Source organism: Nothoprocta perdicaria, unplaced genomic scaffold, assembly GCF_003342845.1.
Source record: "Nothoprocta perdicaria isolate Ctin4 unplaced genomic scaffold, notPer1 scaffold_67, whole genome shotgun sequence".
Classification (NCBI taxonomy): Eukaryota; Metazoa; Chordata; class Aves; order Tinamiformes; family Tinamidae; genus Nothoprocta; species Nothoprocta perdicaria.
In genome coordinates, this window is record NW_020455943.1 from 286,365 (window position 1) to 303,829 (window position 17,465).

The 17,465-nt window shown below is 34.0% G+C and overlaps 1 protein-coding gene across 1 annotated transcript in view; it reads right to left on the reverse strand.

Annotated features, from left to right (window-relative positions):
- SLC16A7 (solute carrier family 16 member 7) overlaps positions 1-17,465 on the reverse strand; it is a 58,446-nt gene that overhangs the window by 16,206 nt on the left and 24,775 nt on the right. Inside the window, exon 2 of the mRNA XM_026050293.1 lies at positions 13,576-13,818. Coding sequence (XP_025906078.1) covers positions 13,576-13,789 — 214 coding nt within the window. The 5' untranslated portion in view covers positions 13,790-13,818. The remainder of the gene's footprint in view (positions 1-13,575; positions 13,819-17,465) is intronic.

Sequence of the window (17,465 nt, forward strand, 5' to 3'; positions counted from 1 at the left end):
TATTCTACGTTATTATTTTTGTTTTCCTCTTCTTACTCTCTTAGTAGTCATCTTCTAGTCTTAATTTCATATGGTTTAATTAAACTTCACACAGAAAACACTCAGTCTACCTATGACATTTCCATGGACCATTTACTGTGAATTATGGACTTTAAGTGGATCATTACATCTCATCTGCATATTCAGAATATATGAAACTAGAAGCATAAATGTGGATGTATTTATAACTTTAACGTGTCCTGAAAAGTCATCATATTTAGATCATTGCTCATAACATTGGTGGATTATTTCCAAATGAAGTCTACCACTTCTTGCAGGTAACTATCCATACAAGAAATACATCATCCTCTAAAAGACTGGGTGTGCTATTGAGATTTAAAAGAAGAATGAGACTTTAAATGCTTTGTCAACAGGATTCAATACCTAAGCAAAGCATATGTACCCCTTAGAGAGTCATACTCTTGGACTGTAAATGCCAGCTTAGCAGTGAGTCACAGGTGTGCTTCATTATTATCAGCAAAATGCATAAAACTTCCAATACGGTGATACAACAACTACATTTAAATAGCATATCTGGCAACTGCAATTGTTAGTTGGGAGACCATGCAGTTGCTGAAAGTAAGAAGCAATGTTTTGATGGCTTCACTTTTGTATCTATTATGACTTTAGCTGGCTAACCGAAAATCAAATGAATCCTTTAACAAGATGGTTTTTATTATGTTTCTGAAGAAAACATTGTTAAAATAATAATAAAAGTCCAGAACAAACCATTTTAATGCTGTCATATTTACAAGCAGAGAGTATTTGAGGGAAGGAGAAGGATGAAAGGAAAAGAAAATGTGAAAAGAAGCAGAAGGGGAAAGAGAAAAGGGAAATATAGATATTTTTATTATACAAATGTAGGCAATAATAGTATATCAATGGGATAAGGACAGGAGTGTTTTTTTGTTTTTTTTTTTTTGTTTTTTTTTTTTTTACCAGGATTTAGTAAAAGGAGAAAAAGTGCAAATCTGAGGAGAAAGAGGAGGAGGAGGAAAGAGACAAGTAAATTCACCAATACAGGTAAACTAAGCTTTCTGCTCAAAATAAGAATCCTTATCTGTTTTGTTTCTTTATTTTTGTTTTCTATTTTCAAAGAACTTTAAAAGTGAGATATACGGTTATTGAGAAAATTTCTCTTAATTACAGAATGTCATGTAAAGTTGATATTAAATATTTCTTCTGAATCAAAAAGACTTAAAGAAAATGTTAAGTAGTTAGAAACATGAAGAAATAAATCAAAAATAGAATAATATGAAGACAGAAGTTATCATAAGATCAACCTCTGAATCAGCACTAGTAACAGCATTTATGTGGTGTATTTTTCTCAGTTGTGACTGAATCAGTAGCCTTGATTATATCCATGAGGAAGAAGAAGGATTGGAAACAGCTTACTGAACAGTGTCAAAAGTCTCCAGATTTTTTTTGAAGTGTTCTATAGCTTTCAAAATAGAACTTTTTTTTTTTTGCATTTTTTTAAGCTTTAAAGCTTTTTTTAAATGCTTTTAAATTTTTATTTTTTAAGATAATTTTTATCAAAGTTCAGTTTTCTGATCAAAAGGGCTATTAATTAATTAATAATTTTAAAATAGTTTTTATTCTCTTCATAGTCCTGTGAAAAACAGTCCTGTTTTACTTGCTTCTTCTTAACCTATCAAGGTTATTCATACATTTGTAACAAAATACACATATATGAGAGTAACATTCTTTCCAATAGAGAGAGAAAACACTTACAGGATAAATATTTATTACCCATATCGTAAGTGAGTAGAGGTCAGCTTATCTTTGCATTTTCTCATGCCCACCTTTTTCATCACTGGAGTCTTCTCACTTTCCATGGATCATAATTATCAAAAACATTAGAACTTTAGTATGCTTTCCCCTATAGAAAGAACATTTCATAAAATATGAGCAAGTAAGGAAGAGTTGTAAGAAAGGGATAGAGAAAGCCTGTGAATTAACCAGGGGAAAAAAAAAATAAATATTACTGTGCAGCTGGGCAAAGTTTTTTATGGCATGGACTAGAAAAGAAAATGTTCTCTCCATAGACTCTCGCCTGGAAGCAGCAGAGGATTCATCCCCACAGGCTATGACTTCAGAATATGGGGAGGAAAATAAATATAGAATAAATGTGTACATCAGGTTTGCTCAAACAAATAGTAAAATATTTGAACTCTGCTGAAATAAAAAAGCAACATTTAACGGCTTAGTGACTTAATACCAGCTTATTGCACTTGCAGTCATTATTTTTGTGATTATTGAAACAGGCATATTTTCTTTCCTGACATTAGGAAATAAAACAAGCAACCACTGACAGAAACCTTATTCTCCATGAACTAATGTAAAGCAGCTTACTTTTAATGGTTGCAATGCATCATAAATTCAAAATAAATTAGTCGCCATTAAAATACAGGCTTCTTATGATTTGTAATACAGATGCTGCCTAGACATCATGCACTCCTAGAGTCACCTTTCATCTCAGAAGTTATGTTGATATTCTTCAGTCAGAACATATTAAAATAATCTGGTGAAATATATTTGTCTCTGTGAGGATTTAACAGATGTGTTTGTGATGAGAATATTACTTAGGTATACTAGTAAAGGAATTATTTTCTTCCTATAGGAGAAACTATGTTTCTCTGGTAAAATTTAATACATCTGCCTGAGAAGCAGTTGGTTAGAAGACTGACTGATCTAGGCAATAAGTATAGCTGAACAGTTTGCCAAGTAATTTTTTTATAACAAATTGAGAAATGATCAAAAAATATATGATACAAATGTATTCTTTTGTATTAATCCCACATCTCACTTCAGCTCATCTCTCTCTGAGCACAGTGAAAAGCTTTGCATTCAGTTTATTGCTTATGTTTGAGAAAGTAAATTTAAAAAAACATCTAAGAATGACAATGATTCCTCTAGGTTTGGACACTCTTTACACAATTATAAATTACAGTACACTATGAAAGACATGAGAATCTCTCCCATATATATTAATAGTGTGATGGTCTATTTGATTTTTAAGGAATAACACATAAAATTGGAACCAGCATTATGTGAAACATTCCTTAACATCCACTTAATTCCCAATCTGATTATATTTTCCATAATTTTATAGAAAAGTCAGAATGTGTTAATCAAAATGATCTTTGAGTCCATCACTCCCTTACATCCATCACTGAATGCCTTGTCTTCATTCTCTTTTCATGTGAGAATCGGACAATTTCAGGACAGTACCAGTGAAGGATTTTTTTGTTTGTTTCCTTGCTTGCTTGCTTGCTTGTTTGTTTGCTGCTCCAACAATACTTTAGAAGAAGCCATATAGTCAGAGTCCCTTATTCTAGTCAACTCAATTTGCAGTACAGATTTCTGTGGAATACAATAGATTAATTTTCCACCTGTATCAAATTTAAGTAAGGAGAAAGATCCATAATTACAGTCAGATTGTACTATACCTTTACATATTTATTTTAATATTTTGCATTCTAAGGTCTCTGAAACAAAGATTAGAAATAAGCTTGATTTCAGTAACTGATAAATTGATTAACTAGTGTTAAGAGTCAGGAGACATATTTACGTACCATGTTAAGAACCAAGTTACCAACACCTTTTTTAGTGGGAGACTTTTTATTTAAGTAAATACTCCTTAAGTACTCCTCTCAGTTTTTTATGTATCACTCATAAAATGTGATCCTTTTTAAAAGAAGGTAGAAATTTCCTTTCTCCCCCCTTAAAACAATAATAAAAAAATCAAAGTGCTACATAACACTATGCTAAACAGAAAAGCAAGTGAGAGACATGCACAAACCTACTTAGATAAGATTTTTTTTTTTTTAAATAAACACCTTTTATTGGAAAAATATCCTTTCTAGAAACAAGTGAAAATGAAGTATGAAGCTTACAGATATATATCATAACAAAAAGTATAATCAAATGATTAAATAAAGTGAATAGCTTCAGTTCTGCTCAAATACATCCTCACAGTTAATGCTCACTTCATTTATTCTTTTTTTTTTTATGCGGAGAAGATATGAATCATTAACAGATAATATAAAACTATGTCATTTTAAGTTTGATACAGAAATAAAAACAGTGTTTTCAAGAGTATGTCTGGAAGTACTTCAAGTCATTGAATGTATATTGTCATGAGACCTCAATATTAAAAATGTAAAATATACATGATATATAAATATATATATGTATAAATGTATAAATATTTATATAAACAAATATATTTATATGTATACATGTATAAATTTATGGTTATACATTGACTTTAAATGAGAAATTCACTTTAGCTTTGAACTTGATGGAATCACTTATGTATTTAAAATGAAATATATATTTCAGGATTAGAACCACAGTCTCCAATCTTCAAAGTGAGTTGCAGGCAGTTATTTTACATGTCTGAGATAAGAGCATAACATTGCCAATGAAAAGTGTCATTCATCATCATGTATATGAATAGAACAGTTATAAATTTTCCTATATTTTTTCCAGTGCCAGTAGCCAAACAACAACCCTGGAGTACATGGCTATAAATTCATATAAGCCCTAAGATTCACTGTATGTTGCACATGGCCTGAACTTCTTTATCAATAAAGCATTTATGTACCTGTTTTATTTCATTTCTTTTACTGCATTTTGCTGGGCAGATGTCCAGGAAAAAGAAAGAAAGCATAAGTAATGTCATGCTGCTTCTCACACACTTTAAACTTTTATGTTGCTTAATGAAATGTTTCTTGATAACAGTTATAGAGTCTTTGTTTCTTATGGACTGAATAGTTCTTGTAAAGAGAATCTCTAGGTAGCAGAAATGAAAACTCCAGCATTTTGCTGACTTGCTGCTCTGGAAAACAGAAATAGATTCTCAGTAGGTCAATACTGAGTCACCTAATTTGAGATATGCAGCACTTGGTAACATTGCAAGAGGAAAGGATTAATTCTGCCTATTGGGTGTAAGCCAAGCTCAACTGCTTCAGAACAGATTGAAGCTTTTCCGAATAAAATTTGACTCCCAAGGATACAAGATCACTTTGTCCTCCAGGGAAGGCCAAGCAGAACACCTGCCTTCCTCCACAGTGAGAGCCCTACTCTGATGGCCATTGCATGGAGTCCTTTGGAAATCCGGCCACTAAGCCATTCCTAAGAATACACTATTTTCTATTAGCTAGAAAGTAGAAAGATGATGGAATGAGGATAGATCTGCAGTGCTGCAAGTTGCAGATGCAAGTCAGCAGCCTTATAAATGAGGTCTGCACCGTGGCAGAACGGGTACTGTCAGGCAGCACTGATGCAGAAATGTTTGGAGATTCTTTTACAAAGAGCCTGAGATATTCAACTTTTGAATCATTCATAGAGCAGAAAAAAAAAATAACAAATTCATAGATTTCTATCAGTTCTTAATCAGCTACAAAAGAATTTAAACTCTGTTAATTATTAGACAAAACAGCTATTTTCCCACTTATGTTTTCTTCTTATCTAGTAATGGAATTAGGAAGAATTATAGATATGAGAAAATTTATTGCAAGATTAGGAAAACCTTATAAACTAATAGACAGTTTTAAGATTACCAGGAAGTTCTAATGATATCAAAACTTGCAAAATCAAATTGATGTTGCTGAAATGTGATGGAATTACAACCTGTGCAACATAAAAGATCTGGGAAGACTGGAAAAGAAAATCAGACCTTTACCAGTATGTCCTCAAATCAGAGGAATTTAGAGGTTTCATATGTCTCTATGTGTCCAACTTCCTGCTTATTTCAAAAGAAATTTATGCACCTAAACAGGAATAAAATGCAGCACAACTCTGGGAGTTTCCTTTAGTCTTCCAGCACCTTTAAAGACAGAATTTTTCTTTTTATCTTTTTTCAACCTCTGATTTCAAGGGAGAAACATATACTTCGTTCGCATAGGGCAACGTGGGGTAATATCACTTAAGACGTGTAAAAAACATACCTAACTATTCTTCTAGGTTCCTTTAGCAGTTCAAAGACGGAGAAGCCTTTCTAAAACATGATTTATCCAATGCATTTGGATATTGAACTTAGGAAGGGATGAATATGAAATGCTTATTTTTCTTGAGTATCAACAGAAGATGGCTAGACAACTATTTCGGATGTAGGTGCCTATGCTGCAGAAAACTGAACAGATGGATCCCATCCGTATGGTCTTTATGTACTACGTTAAAAACTTGCAAGGTTAGTATAACTTCATTCAAAATCTTGAAAGAGATAAAACAATCATAAGTGTTTCAAAGCAGTACACATAGGTAAACAGGGTGCATAAAGTGTAGAAGTTCTCAGTGGAAAAGTGTTGCAAGTGTTTGAACTAGTCAGAAAATCATTTTATTTCACAATATAGTCTCCTAGTTTAATCATGTTCTTTGATTTAGTTGTGTAGCTATAGCAGACACTTATCTGAACAAGTCATGAGAAACTGCAGTAAAAATGCTTAACTGTTTCTTGACACAGAATCAGAGAATCAAAGAATCACTCAATATTTGAGTTTGAAAGACCCTCTAGGGATGATCTAGTCAAACCTCTCTGCTCAAGCAGGGACACCTAGAACATGTGGCACAGAGTTGTAGCCAGGCATTTGAAAAGAAAAACTGCCAAATTTTGTGGAAAACAAAGGCAACTTTTTTCTATTCAACTAAATTTTCCAAGGTCAGAGATAATTATTAAGTTAAATTTTCAAACATAGATACGCCTACTAAAGCTGCATTTGTACTTGATTTTTTTTTTTTTTGATCAAATCAGTGATCAAAATCTTAACAGAATATGAACGTTAGACAGATTAAAAGGTTGTGATTGATCAAAAAGGTCTTCGTATGGAATATGGGTCTATAAATACCATATGTGCTGCAAAAATCTTGAAAACAAGTTAGATGCTCTTAAAAGAGCATCTAAAGTAATCACAACAATTTAAAATAATCTCATTCTTTGAATTCAGTAGTTCAACTGGCATCAGCACAAACCTGCCTCTAAATCCATGGTCCAAATTGCTATGTAAACATATCTATGTATCTTTATGAAAACACCTTAAAAATTTCAGCTATTGCCATTTGATTCCAGTCTGGGAATATCTTATAGCTATCTTAGTTCAACTCTGTTTCCCATGAATATAGCCTTCAAGATAAACAAGGAAATATTTCTTAGAGATTCCAAAACAATAGATCAGTAAAATCCTATAATAAGTTCTTTGAAAATTCCTAGGTTTATTATTTCATTTAAAGTGCTGGTATGATTACAATGGTATACACAGCATGAGTAGATAGACTTTTCCTTCCCCAGAGTACTTCTCTGGTATGTGCTTAAGTATCTCATGATTCCCAGTTGTCCTGAACCATTGTTTCCATTACCTTTGAATTCTGCAGCACATACCACAAACACAACCATTGTACTATCCAGGGATATGAAAAACTATATGGGAACTAATCCAACTTTATTAATACACACAAAATAATCATTCTTTCATCCAAGTTTTCCAAGCTAAATGAACATGTCAAAGGCCTGAGTTTGTCCCTTGATATGTATCTTAAGCAAACCCAAAGCAGAGTCCTTTAGAAATGCATTTTATGATGCATTCTTATTACTTATTGTCTTTGACCCATTACTTGAAACTGAGGGAAAAAAAGAATCCTATTTGAGAATGAAAAAATTGCTGATATCGACTACTTACAGAAATATCTAACTATAAAAGCAAATTAAGATGACTACAATTACTCAGGTTCAAAGAGAAAAAAGGTGCTTAACTTAAAAAGGTGATATATATGTGTATATTATAACGAAAAGTGAACAGTTCATAACTTCATTATGCTCATTATGATATACATAAAACCATTATTAAAGCCCATAGGTTAGTATCCTGTTAGAATGCTGAAAGAGTGTGGTAGGAGCATGGAGGGAATTCTTTGCTAGTTAAGTATTTTTCTCATAATTGTAAAATGAACATACAATAAAAAACAAGAACTTATTTCTCTCAATGGCAACATGTCTTTAGGTTTGAGAATGATTTTGCAAGGGTGACATTATACCTCAGTAAAAAATTACATTTCATGTTGTAAAACCTTGAAAAAACTGGATCTCAAAAAGACTTTTAATGCTTAACAATTAGATTTTATCTGCTTAGCCAAACATGAAAAGTTGCAAAGTTGCAGAAGGCATAAAAAAAAAGGTCCTAGCTACACAAAAAGACTACTGGTAAACAAACTACAAAAATCTATAAAAACATCTGAAATTAAGTTGTTGTATTTACAACTTTTTTTTTCCCCATGTCTATTTTAAGAAGTGTGTGTATTACCCTTCAGAGATTTTATAAGGCTTCCTTAACATTCAGATCTTTCAAAAACTGAACTATTGTAAATTTATAATATTTTTGTTACTCTTGATATTTCCTTTTTATACTTATCTCCACTTGTTAGTAAGACTCAAAATGCTCTGTTCTCATGTCACCTCATTATGACTTCTTTTTCTTTATCTGCAAGTTTCAAATTAACTGACACAGATATTTCACATATATTTTAAGCTAAATGTGAAGTATTCCCTCATGCCCATGAGGCATTTGGAAAGTTGATAAGTTCTGCTTTCAAGGACACTCTAAATGAGGTTATTAAAATTCAACGTTTTGCATATTCCAATGGCAAAAAAACCCACATTTGTTCCTGACAACAAAGGACATAGGTCAGTTCAAGAAGGCTTCTCAATCTTCTTATCCATGTCCACTCAATTCCTTGTGCCAACATTTGCAGAATCAAAAAAAGCAGTAAGTTAGTGAGCAAGAAGAAAGCATAGATCCCATCCGAAAGTAAAAAACCATAGCCATCTGTTGTTTGTGTTACATGGATTTTGCCTGTCATTTCCACTGTGCATGCCATTTCATCTTCACAGCAATATCACTGAAACACCCACGGAGATAAAATCACAAATATTTTGAACATACCATATGATATGTTATTTCCCAAATTAATATTTCACAAAGTCATAAAGATAACTTGTTTGTAGATTACTTTTGAGTTGCCACCTGAGAAAATCAATATATGCTGCTATATGAAAATAGTTAACCTGAAACTTGAATAACTTAAGAAACACAGAAAAAGAAGCTACTCAGTAAGGTAAATTCTAAATATGAGTATTTTGAAAAGCAGCCACTATTTGCACTTACATCTTTCATAAAAAAGTCTCTCAATATCTTTTTTATATGATTTATCCAGAATTTCTCTGTTGAGATCCTGACCAGCAAGACTGTCCCACATCTCACAGCTGGATAATGAATTTAAGAGCTCTCAGGCTATTAAACTCTGTAACCTGATGTTACACTCAGAACGTTATTTTCAAAACAAAACAAAAAAAATGAAGCTGCCTTTGGAAAATGATAGAAAAGAGTTAAACACAAGTAAGAAAAACAAGTGTTTCTTTTCCCTAAGGAAATCTGCAATACAAGGTCATCTGTGTCTGCAATGAACAGACCTGTCACACAGCTTTCATGGCTGCCATGAAGGACCCTATCAAGCTTACACTGAAAGCAATGAAAATGTTTTTATTAGAAATAGATTGAGCTTGGATAAGATTCTTTCTAATCACTCTTAGCTGGTTAATGCTGTACAAAGTGAAAAGTAAAGTTTTGGAAAAGAGATGAATGAACTGAAAAAACTTGGCGTCAAGTACATTGGTTCCTTTTCTTAATTTTTCTAAATTTCTTTAATTCTTTGGGTTACCCATGCTGCTACCTCATACATGTGGCTCTATAAATTCATATATACATATACACAGGTGTATATAAACTCATAAAGATGTCCTGTCCATTTAAAACAGCTATTTCCACCTTAACTCAAATTTTCTCTTCCAGAAACGAGATTGGGGTTTCAGGCACAGTCTCTTGCATGCAGAAGTCCGTCCAAAAATTACCACCCTTAATTTTTAAAAAATGAAATTTTCAGTCTCTGCTCAGGAGAGGTAGAGGACTGAGTTGCCATGGAGATCGAACTCCTGCTCTTCTCCAGAGGGTTATTCCTTCAAGCACTGGCTGAACAGGAGAGGCTGTCCAGCACCTATAACCTTGATCACATCACAGGATTTTGCTTTATGGGACGGCTTTCAAGTAAATTCTAACAAACACATAGGAGACCAGAGTGGGGTGCTTAAGAAAGCAAAAGGCATCATCACCAAAAAGAAAAATCCAAACAATTCTTCCTTCCTCCACTCCCCCCCCAAAAAAAACTGTGAAACAGTACAAAAGTGCATATTACACCAGATTGAGAGGGGAAAATAAAACAGTTTCATATTGATTTGATTTATCAGATTTGTCACCTCTACTTAGTGCTTTTCTAACAGGGAGTGTGCTGTGCTTGACCTATTTGCTGGAATTAACCAGGACTCCAGGAGACCATATGGATTGCCAGATGGTCTGCTATAATTTAATGCCATTTATTCTAAGTATGAAGTAAGTGATAAACATAATTAACATTCTTTTAGCTCCTTACTGGATGTCTTTTATTAGTTCTCTTTTCCTCTCCCTTTTTTTTTTCTTTTCTCAGGCCTCAAAAGGTAAGTTAATACCTTGTTACTGAAACACAGATGCCAGCTAATTACTGCAAGAGGCTGCAGTCTGCAAAGCAAAGAGCGCCTGCCCAGATTCTAACTTATTCACTGACCCCACTGTGATGATTAATAGATTGAACGCTAAAATCTAGTGAGGATGACATCTCTTAGATGTTCTCAGGTTACTTTAATTAGTAGTATGATGAGCAGAGTATTCATCACAGACATATGTACCTCACTTCATTGCGAACAATGCACCTTATACTCACGTTCTTAAAGTGCATTTCACAGTGCAGCACATCAAATACTAAGAAATCAAACCACCTTCAGACAGCAAAACAATGGAGTGATTTCCTTCAGAAATGTTCTTCCTGATTGCTATTTCATATTCTGCCAGTGATTGTCTAAAAGGCCTATTTTTTAGGAAGTGGTTCTAGAGAAGCTATGGCTTCAAAGAATGTTTGTATAAGGCAGAGTTGTTCATTCTCAGCATTTTAAAGCCATGATTCTACAATGAGATATTCAAACAAATCTGCCTACTGTTCCTGTGCTGACAGTCAATGGGATAGGTGTTAGTATATTGCGAATGAGTAGTAAACCATTTTATAATTTTCATGTCAATATAAAGACTAAGTTAGCAAGCTAGTATTCATAATAGTGAAAGCAGTATTAGACAGAATGTGGAAGTATTGATTGCTCTGTAATTTACATTAACTATGGGCACATTGAAACCAGTATATAAAAATGACCACAGCTGAACATCCCGTTGTTCCGTTAATAAAACTTGGGTGAAATTCGATGTGATGACAAAAATGGCATGAATTGTATGTTATTTGAAGACGAAAATTAGATAGAGCAACTGTTTCACAAATTAAATCTTCTTTTAGAAAATCAAGCTTTGGCTGAAAAAAAAAAAAAAGCAGTTAAAAAAAGAGTCAATGTCAAAGGTCAAAGAACGAAGAAACAAAATGACATTTTTGAACATCTGTGCTCCTTCCCTGTTCCAAATAGCTACAGTACTTGTTCTGGGGAGTCCATATGTACCCACGTTTGCTCTATCATACAAGCCCAGGCACTGCATATGCATCCTGAAGAGGTAGCTCCTGAACAGAGGATGTGAATGAGACCTGCGTTCTGTGAGCCTGGCCATCATGGAGACTGCTTTCAGAGGCCTTGTGAAGAAGCTGTCCAGATGTGCCTGGCAGGGTGCTAGTCAAGCACGTCTGAGCACATGAAGTACCACATATTCCAAAGGGACACACATTTCCAGGCTCATTGCTCAATAGCAATTTGGTGTCCAAAGGTGAAATAACATATAGTACAAATGCACCTTCTCTTTCACTCCACTCTTGAATGCATCATTCCAGGTTACCTTTTCACTCAGTCATTTTTCTCATGGCTATTGCTGCTTCTATAAAATCCTTTATGATTCTCTACTAGCATATGAATAAAAATAGGATCAAAATATCTGAATAGTAAACTCTTTCTGAAATTGGCACAGCTTCTCATATCCTCTTTATAGGGTCTCTGTTTATGCCAGAATAAATTATTTTATCAGATGATATAATCACAAAGAATTTCCATTAGCTTGCTTCCAGTATCACTGGTAACAAAATTGTATAACAAGATTTTAAAACTTATCTCTGTATAAATAATAATGGTAAGTACTGTGCCTAAGCAGCAATTTAGAGGGAGCAGGCACTTTCAGGCAGTCGGAATCCCCTTATGCACCTACATCTTTTCACTTATGACTAAAGGAGTGAGCATCATTCATGTGTTAAAATTTAGCTAAGTTGAATTCAGTAACAGGTTTCTATGCTAAAAGTTTTGTGTTTCATTTAATAGATTAAGTTTATTGGACCTGTCAATACTGTATTATTATACAGATATCCCTTCTGAAAAATATTTGTGGTGCTCTGTAATGATTAAAGATACTGCACCTGGATGTGCTACTGCCACAGTGTTTTCAGAATTTGCATATGTGTCTCTGTCTATATACATCATTATCAACTGTCTGAGATGTTGCAAGTGGGTATAATTTTCAAAGAAAGATCATTAAAAAACAATGCCATATTTACTGTCTGAAATACCCTTCTATCCAGACATTTGGGGTTCCTGAAAAAAAAATGGTTTGCCTAAGTATCAGTTAGCTCCTACTAACACTTTACAAAATACCCCCAAAGAATTAAGAAATAAAGCAGAATTTATCAATTAGTCCTTGAAGCTGAGAAACACAGAACCTGCTGCAGTAGGTTTAGTGCACTTAATACTTTAAACCAGTTTTCTGCTTTAAAATTCTTTTCCATCTGTCTTCCTCACAAGAATAAAATTGTCTGAAAATATTTTCTCGCTGTTCATTTCAGCCCAAAGAAGAGGACTATATTCTACAATCAGTTGTCATAGAGATGGCATACATGAAATACGGCTCTCAATTTAAGCAGTAAGTAACCATTGGATTTTATTTTAGCACAAATAAGGACAAGATATGAAACAGAGGATTATCTGTGGCAGAGTGCAGGACACTAACTGTCATAACACTAATTTTCTGTATGTAAACATGATCATGAGATCTACTGAGAGTCTTCACTGAGGCATTGGAAACTGAGCAATGTGGCCATAGTCCTAGGAGAAGTTACTTATACATTGCTTTGTTGTAAAATGGGATTCTTAGGAGATGTAAATTGAGGTCAAAGTTGCTAAACAGAATCAGGAGGAATAAATAAAAATACCTAAAGTGAAAATGAATAAGAAGAGAATAGCAAAACACTTCTAAAAGGGAAAGTAAACACTAATGATGATACAGTAACAAAATGTGTAGTTGGGTAAATTCATCAGGCAATAATAAAATGATTAAGTAATAGTAAAGTTTAAAAGACTTTAAAGTTTAAAAAGTTTAAAAGACTTTAGTTAAACTTTAGACTAAAGTTTAAAGACTTTAAGTGCATTAAGACCATTCAAAAAAGCTATATTTTTTGCCAATTTCTCAAATGTCTTACCTCCTGCATACATGACAGCCAACATTATCGATGATATCCAAGCTATCTCACTATATGATGTGTGGAAGATTTCCTGTATTTCTTTGAAGAATACTGTGATGGCTTTGGGGAATGCATAGGAAAATCCAATGGAAATAAAAGCCCCAAAAACCACAACCCATCCCCAACCTCCATCTGGAGGTGGGTACTGTGGCGCTGTTACTGCTGGTGGCATTTTCAGTCTAGGTCTCCTTTCCAAAGTGTCTGAAAAAAAAAAAAGAGAGGAAATAGTGTTTCAGATAGTTTTCCTTTTTCCTTTTTCTTATATGAAACTTTTGTATTCAGTCATCAGCCTCATGGATTATAAAAGAATCATCAGAGCACCAAAACAACTACAGAGTGTGAATGTCTGCCACAAAACTAAATCTGGCCACAAAATGTTTATGTGGCAAGAATCCTTCAAATGTCCTATTGTCTATAACTATTCCATATCATTGATCTTGGTCACTGAAATTGTATTTTGCAATTAATCACTTATTGGAAACTGACACATTTGTGTGTATAAATTTTTGTAGCTCTATTGTCTTCAATGTGGATTTAGCAAAACAATGAAAAAAAGTCCCTGTTTACTAATTTACTAATCCTAAATGTTATTTTACTTGCTACATTTAGAAGTACCACAGCAAAATCAGCAGCAAAGAGTTTCTGACAGTGTTTTATCATGTGCTATTAGTACGCAGTTGTTGATCATTGTTGAAAGCTCTTCCTCTTTTCATGATAAAAAAAAATAGAAGAAAGTTTTAAATTGAGATTTAAAATGACCTGTTTCCCTATGTTATAAAAATATTACAATTCTGTACTGTACACATGTTTTTTAAATTTCAGTCTGCATATTAATTTGTGTTGATATTACTTGTAAGAACAAGGTGGAGACTGATAGTACTATTTTAATCTATCTACACACATTAAATTATGTCAGGAAGTCATTCACTGATTACCTTATAAACTTTCAACAGCTTTCTTCTAATTTGTAATTCACTATAGCAGGGCCTCCTAAGTGATATCCTACACACCTGCTGAGAGGTGCAAGCAAGAATTTCAAGGAGCTCAAGAAACAATAAGAAATTCACATAAAAATTCCTGAAATTAGTTTTAGACTTTTATTATCATTCTGGCATCTAAAACCTTAAGCTTACAACATTCTGCATTACCTTTTTAGAAAAGCTCTAGTAGAGAGAATCTACTTTGTAATTCTGGGATTTTTCCACTATAAGATCCTCTTATTCTGCAAATGCAAAGCTGGTGTCCACTGGTATTTTCCTCTGTGCATTGCAGCCTACATAGGTAGTAGGAACTGTTAATTCTCCCCTCCTTTCTGTTTGTTTCCTGGGATTTTTCGGGACCTCTTTGCACTGGTCACCTGCTATGCCCATATCCCAATTTGTGGACCTTAACAGTAAGCGTTGAGTAGGTGGGTTTCCATTATGCCTACGCTTACCAGAGAGTCTCCATGTGATTTTTTTTCCATGCCACTTATGGCACATTCCAATATGTCAGCATGAACTGCATTAGTGGTGGAAGTGATAGGATTGCCTTAACAAAAAACTAAAATATTAACAGCATCAGTTTATATTAATCCCTCATGAACATGCCTAGAGTACTCTGAGGGTAAATGGCATGTAGCACTGCATATAATTTATACCACAAAACTAGCAAAGTGCTCATTTCAAGATTAACTGTCACTTGGCCTACTCTGTGATAGAAACCCACTGATTCTCCACTTTACTGAATCTAATAGTAAAATCTGCCATTCTTATAATGGCAGACCTCTATGTGGGATTTAAGTAAACCACAAAGACAACTGACTTCTATACTAGGTTAAAAAATCCTAGAAAATTTGGCTTCTGTATGATATTATACAGACCTGCTGTTGGCAGGAATAGGTATCTGTTCCTGGCCTGTATCCAGGTATTCCTGATACAGGCCAGAGTTGCTGGCCTGTATCCTGTTCCTGCTAATATTGCTCTCAGCTTAATATTAGTCCACTCGTGTACGTCAGTAAGAGAAAATCTGAGCCTGTCACTGGAGGAAGATGAACAAAAAGAGATAATTATGGTTGCTGAGATTTAACTTTGATAAAGGATTTTTAAATCTTGTTTGATCTTTGCTAAAGAAGGTCACATTTGAGAGAAAGGAACCTCTGAAAATGTGCTGTACCTTATAACACACATACCAGGTATCGATTACTTTTACAAACACAGCTCTACAAATTGGTGTGAAAAGTGGAACACTTATTCTATGAGTTAACCAAGTCATAGTGAACAAAACAGCTTTCTGCTGACCGAGAAAAAAACTAACTTTGCTCAATTAAGTCATCTTTTGATTATTTCCCAGAAATATGTTAACTATTATTTTTCCATACTTCAAAGATTTAAGCAGAAAGCTTTTCACAGTCATATGATTTTTATCCATACCATAAATTTAATTAATGTCACACAATATCAAAGTATTGTTTTCTATAAAAAAAAGGCCACTATCTACTTATTGAGAAAGTACCCAATTTCCAAAACATAATATGTAACCATTTTGAAAAAACACTACTACCACATTAGTCAGAAGATTATTCTTGAAGGACTAAAACATCAGCTCTGTGGGAAGATTGCTGCAGTGAAAGACTGTGTGTTAGCTTACACTAGAAATTACCCTGTCACAAAGCAGTGGTCTGGATCATCGTATCTCACACCTCCTGTTGATCCTACAAAGTACAGTTAATAATAGCTTCCAGGATAGTCCTTTATGATCTGGGTGGCCAATTTTAGGTCCAGTTAATAAAAGGTGAAAAGGGGAAAAATAATAAATACATGTTTGTATAGAGAGAAACAAAATATTCATTATGTCAGAAATGCCAAGTCCAACATCTTAAATATCCCACATCTGCTCAAGATCTAAAAGTAACTTTCTGCTGTTACATCTTCATCTAATCTCCCTGAAACTGAACTCCTCCCAAAACACAACATCTAGCACAGTAATATCCCTAGCTATAACCTGAGCCTAATGTGTAGGATTTGAATAGCAGAGGGGGCGTACAGGCAAGGGCAAAAACTACTAGCAGCCATAATAAAATAGCACTTTGAATGAGAGGATAAAAATGCTGACAGGAGAAGAGATGGGAGAAAGAGGAATGAAGCACTGACAAGCAAAATGCCTTTCAGAGCTCTAAGAATATATTATGACCTGTGAAGAAAGAGATATAGCAAAAAGATATAAAAATAAGCATTTGTGGGATTTCCACTTTCGTTTTCTTTTTCTTTTTTTTTTTTTTTTCAGTTGAAGGGCACAATGCCCCAGCAAGGAAAAAAAAAAAAAAAAAAAAAAAAGCATTTGCGTAAATAAAGGTCACTACCAGTGTGCTTAAAGTCATGTACTCATGTGAGCTCCATCATGTGCTTAGAGCCAGCAAGGGAGTACTACTCATTCCTATGCTTTTATAGGCAAGCAATGGGTGAAGAATGCAGCTTGCCATCCACACGGAGAAGAAAGTGGGGAATAGTGATTGAAGCTTTTCCAAAGTGAACCCATCAGTCTCAGTTCTCTCTGTCAACTACAGGGAGATGGCTCAGCTTTTCCATACCCTGCATCAGTCTGTGCACAGGGATTCTTTCTCCTGAACTCCTTTTAGTTCTCCTGTATAAATCTCATTTATGTGAGCAGGGAGCACAAATACAGCTTGCTGTAACACAATCTACATGTATCCACTAATAAACAGTAGGAGAGAAATATGGTCAGAGGACAAAATATGCAGTATTTTTATTATATAGAATTAAACAGTGGAATGAAAGAAAGGAAAAGAATAAAAGAAGGAAAGAGAGAGAGATAAGAAAACAGAGGGAATGAGATAAGGAAAGAAAAAG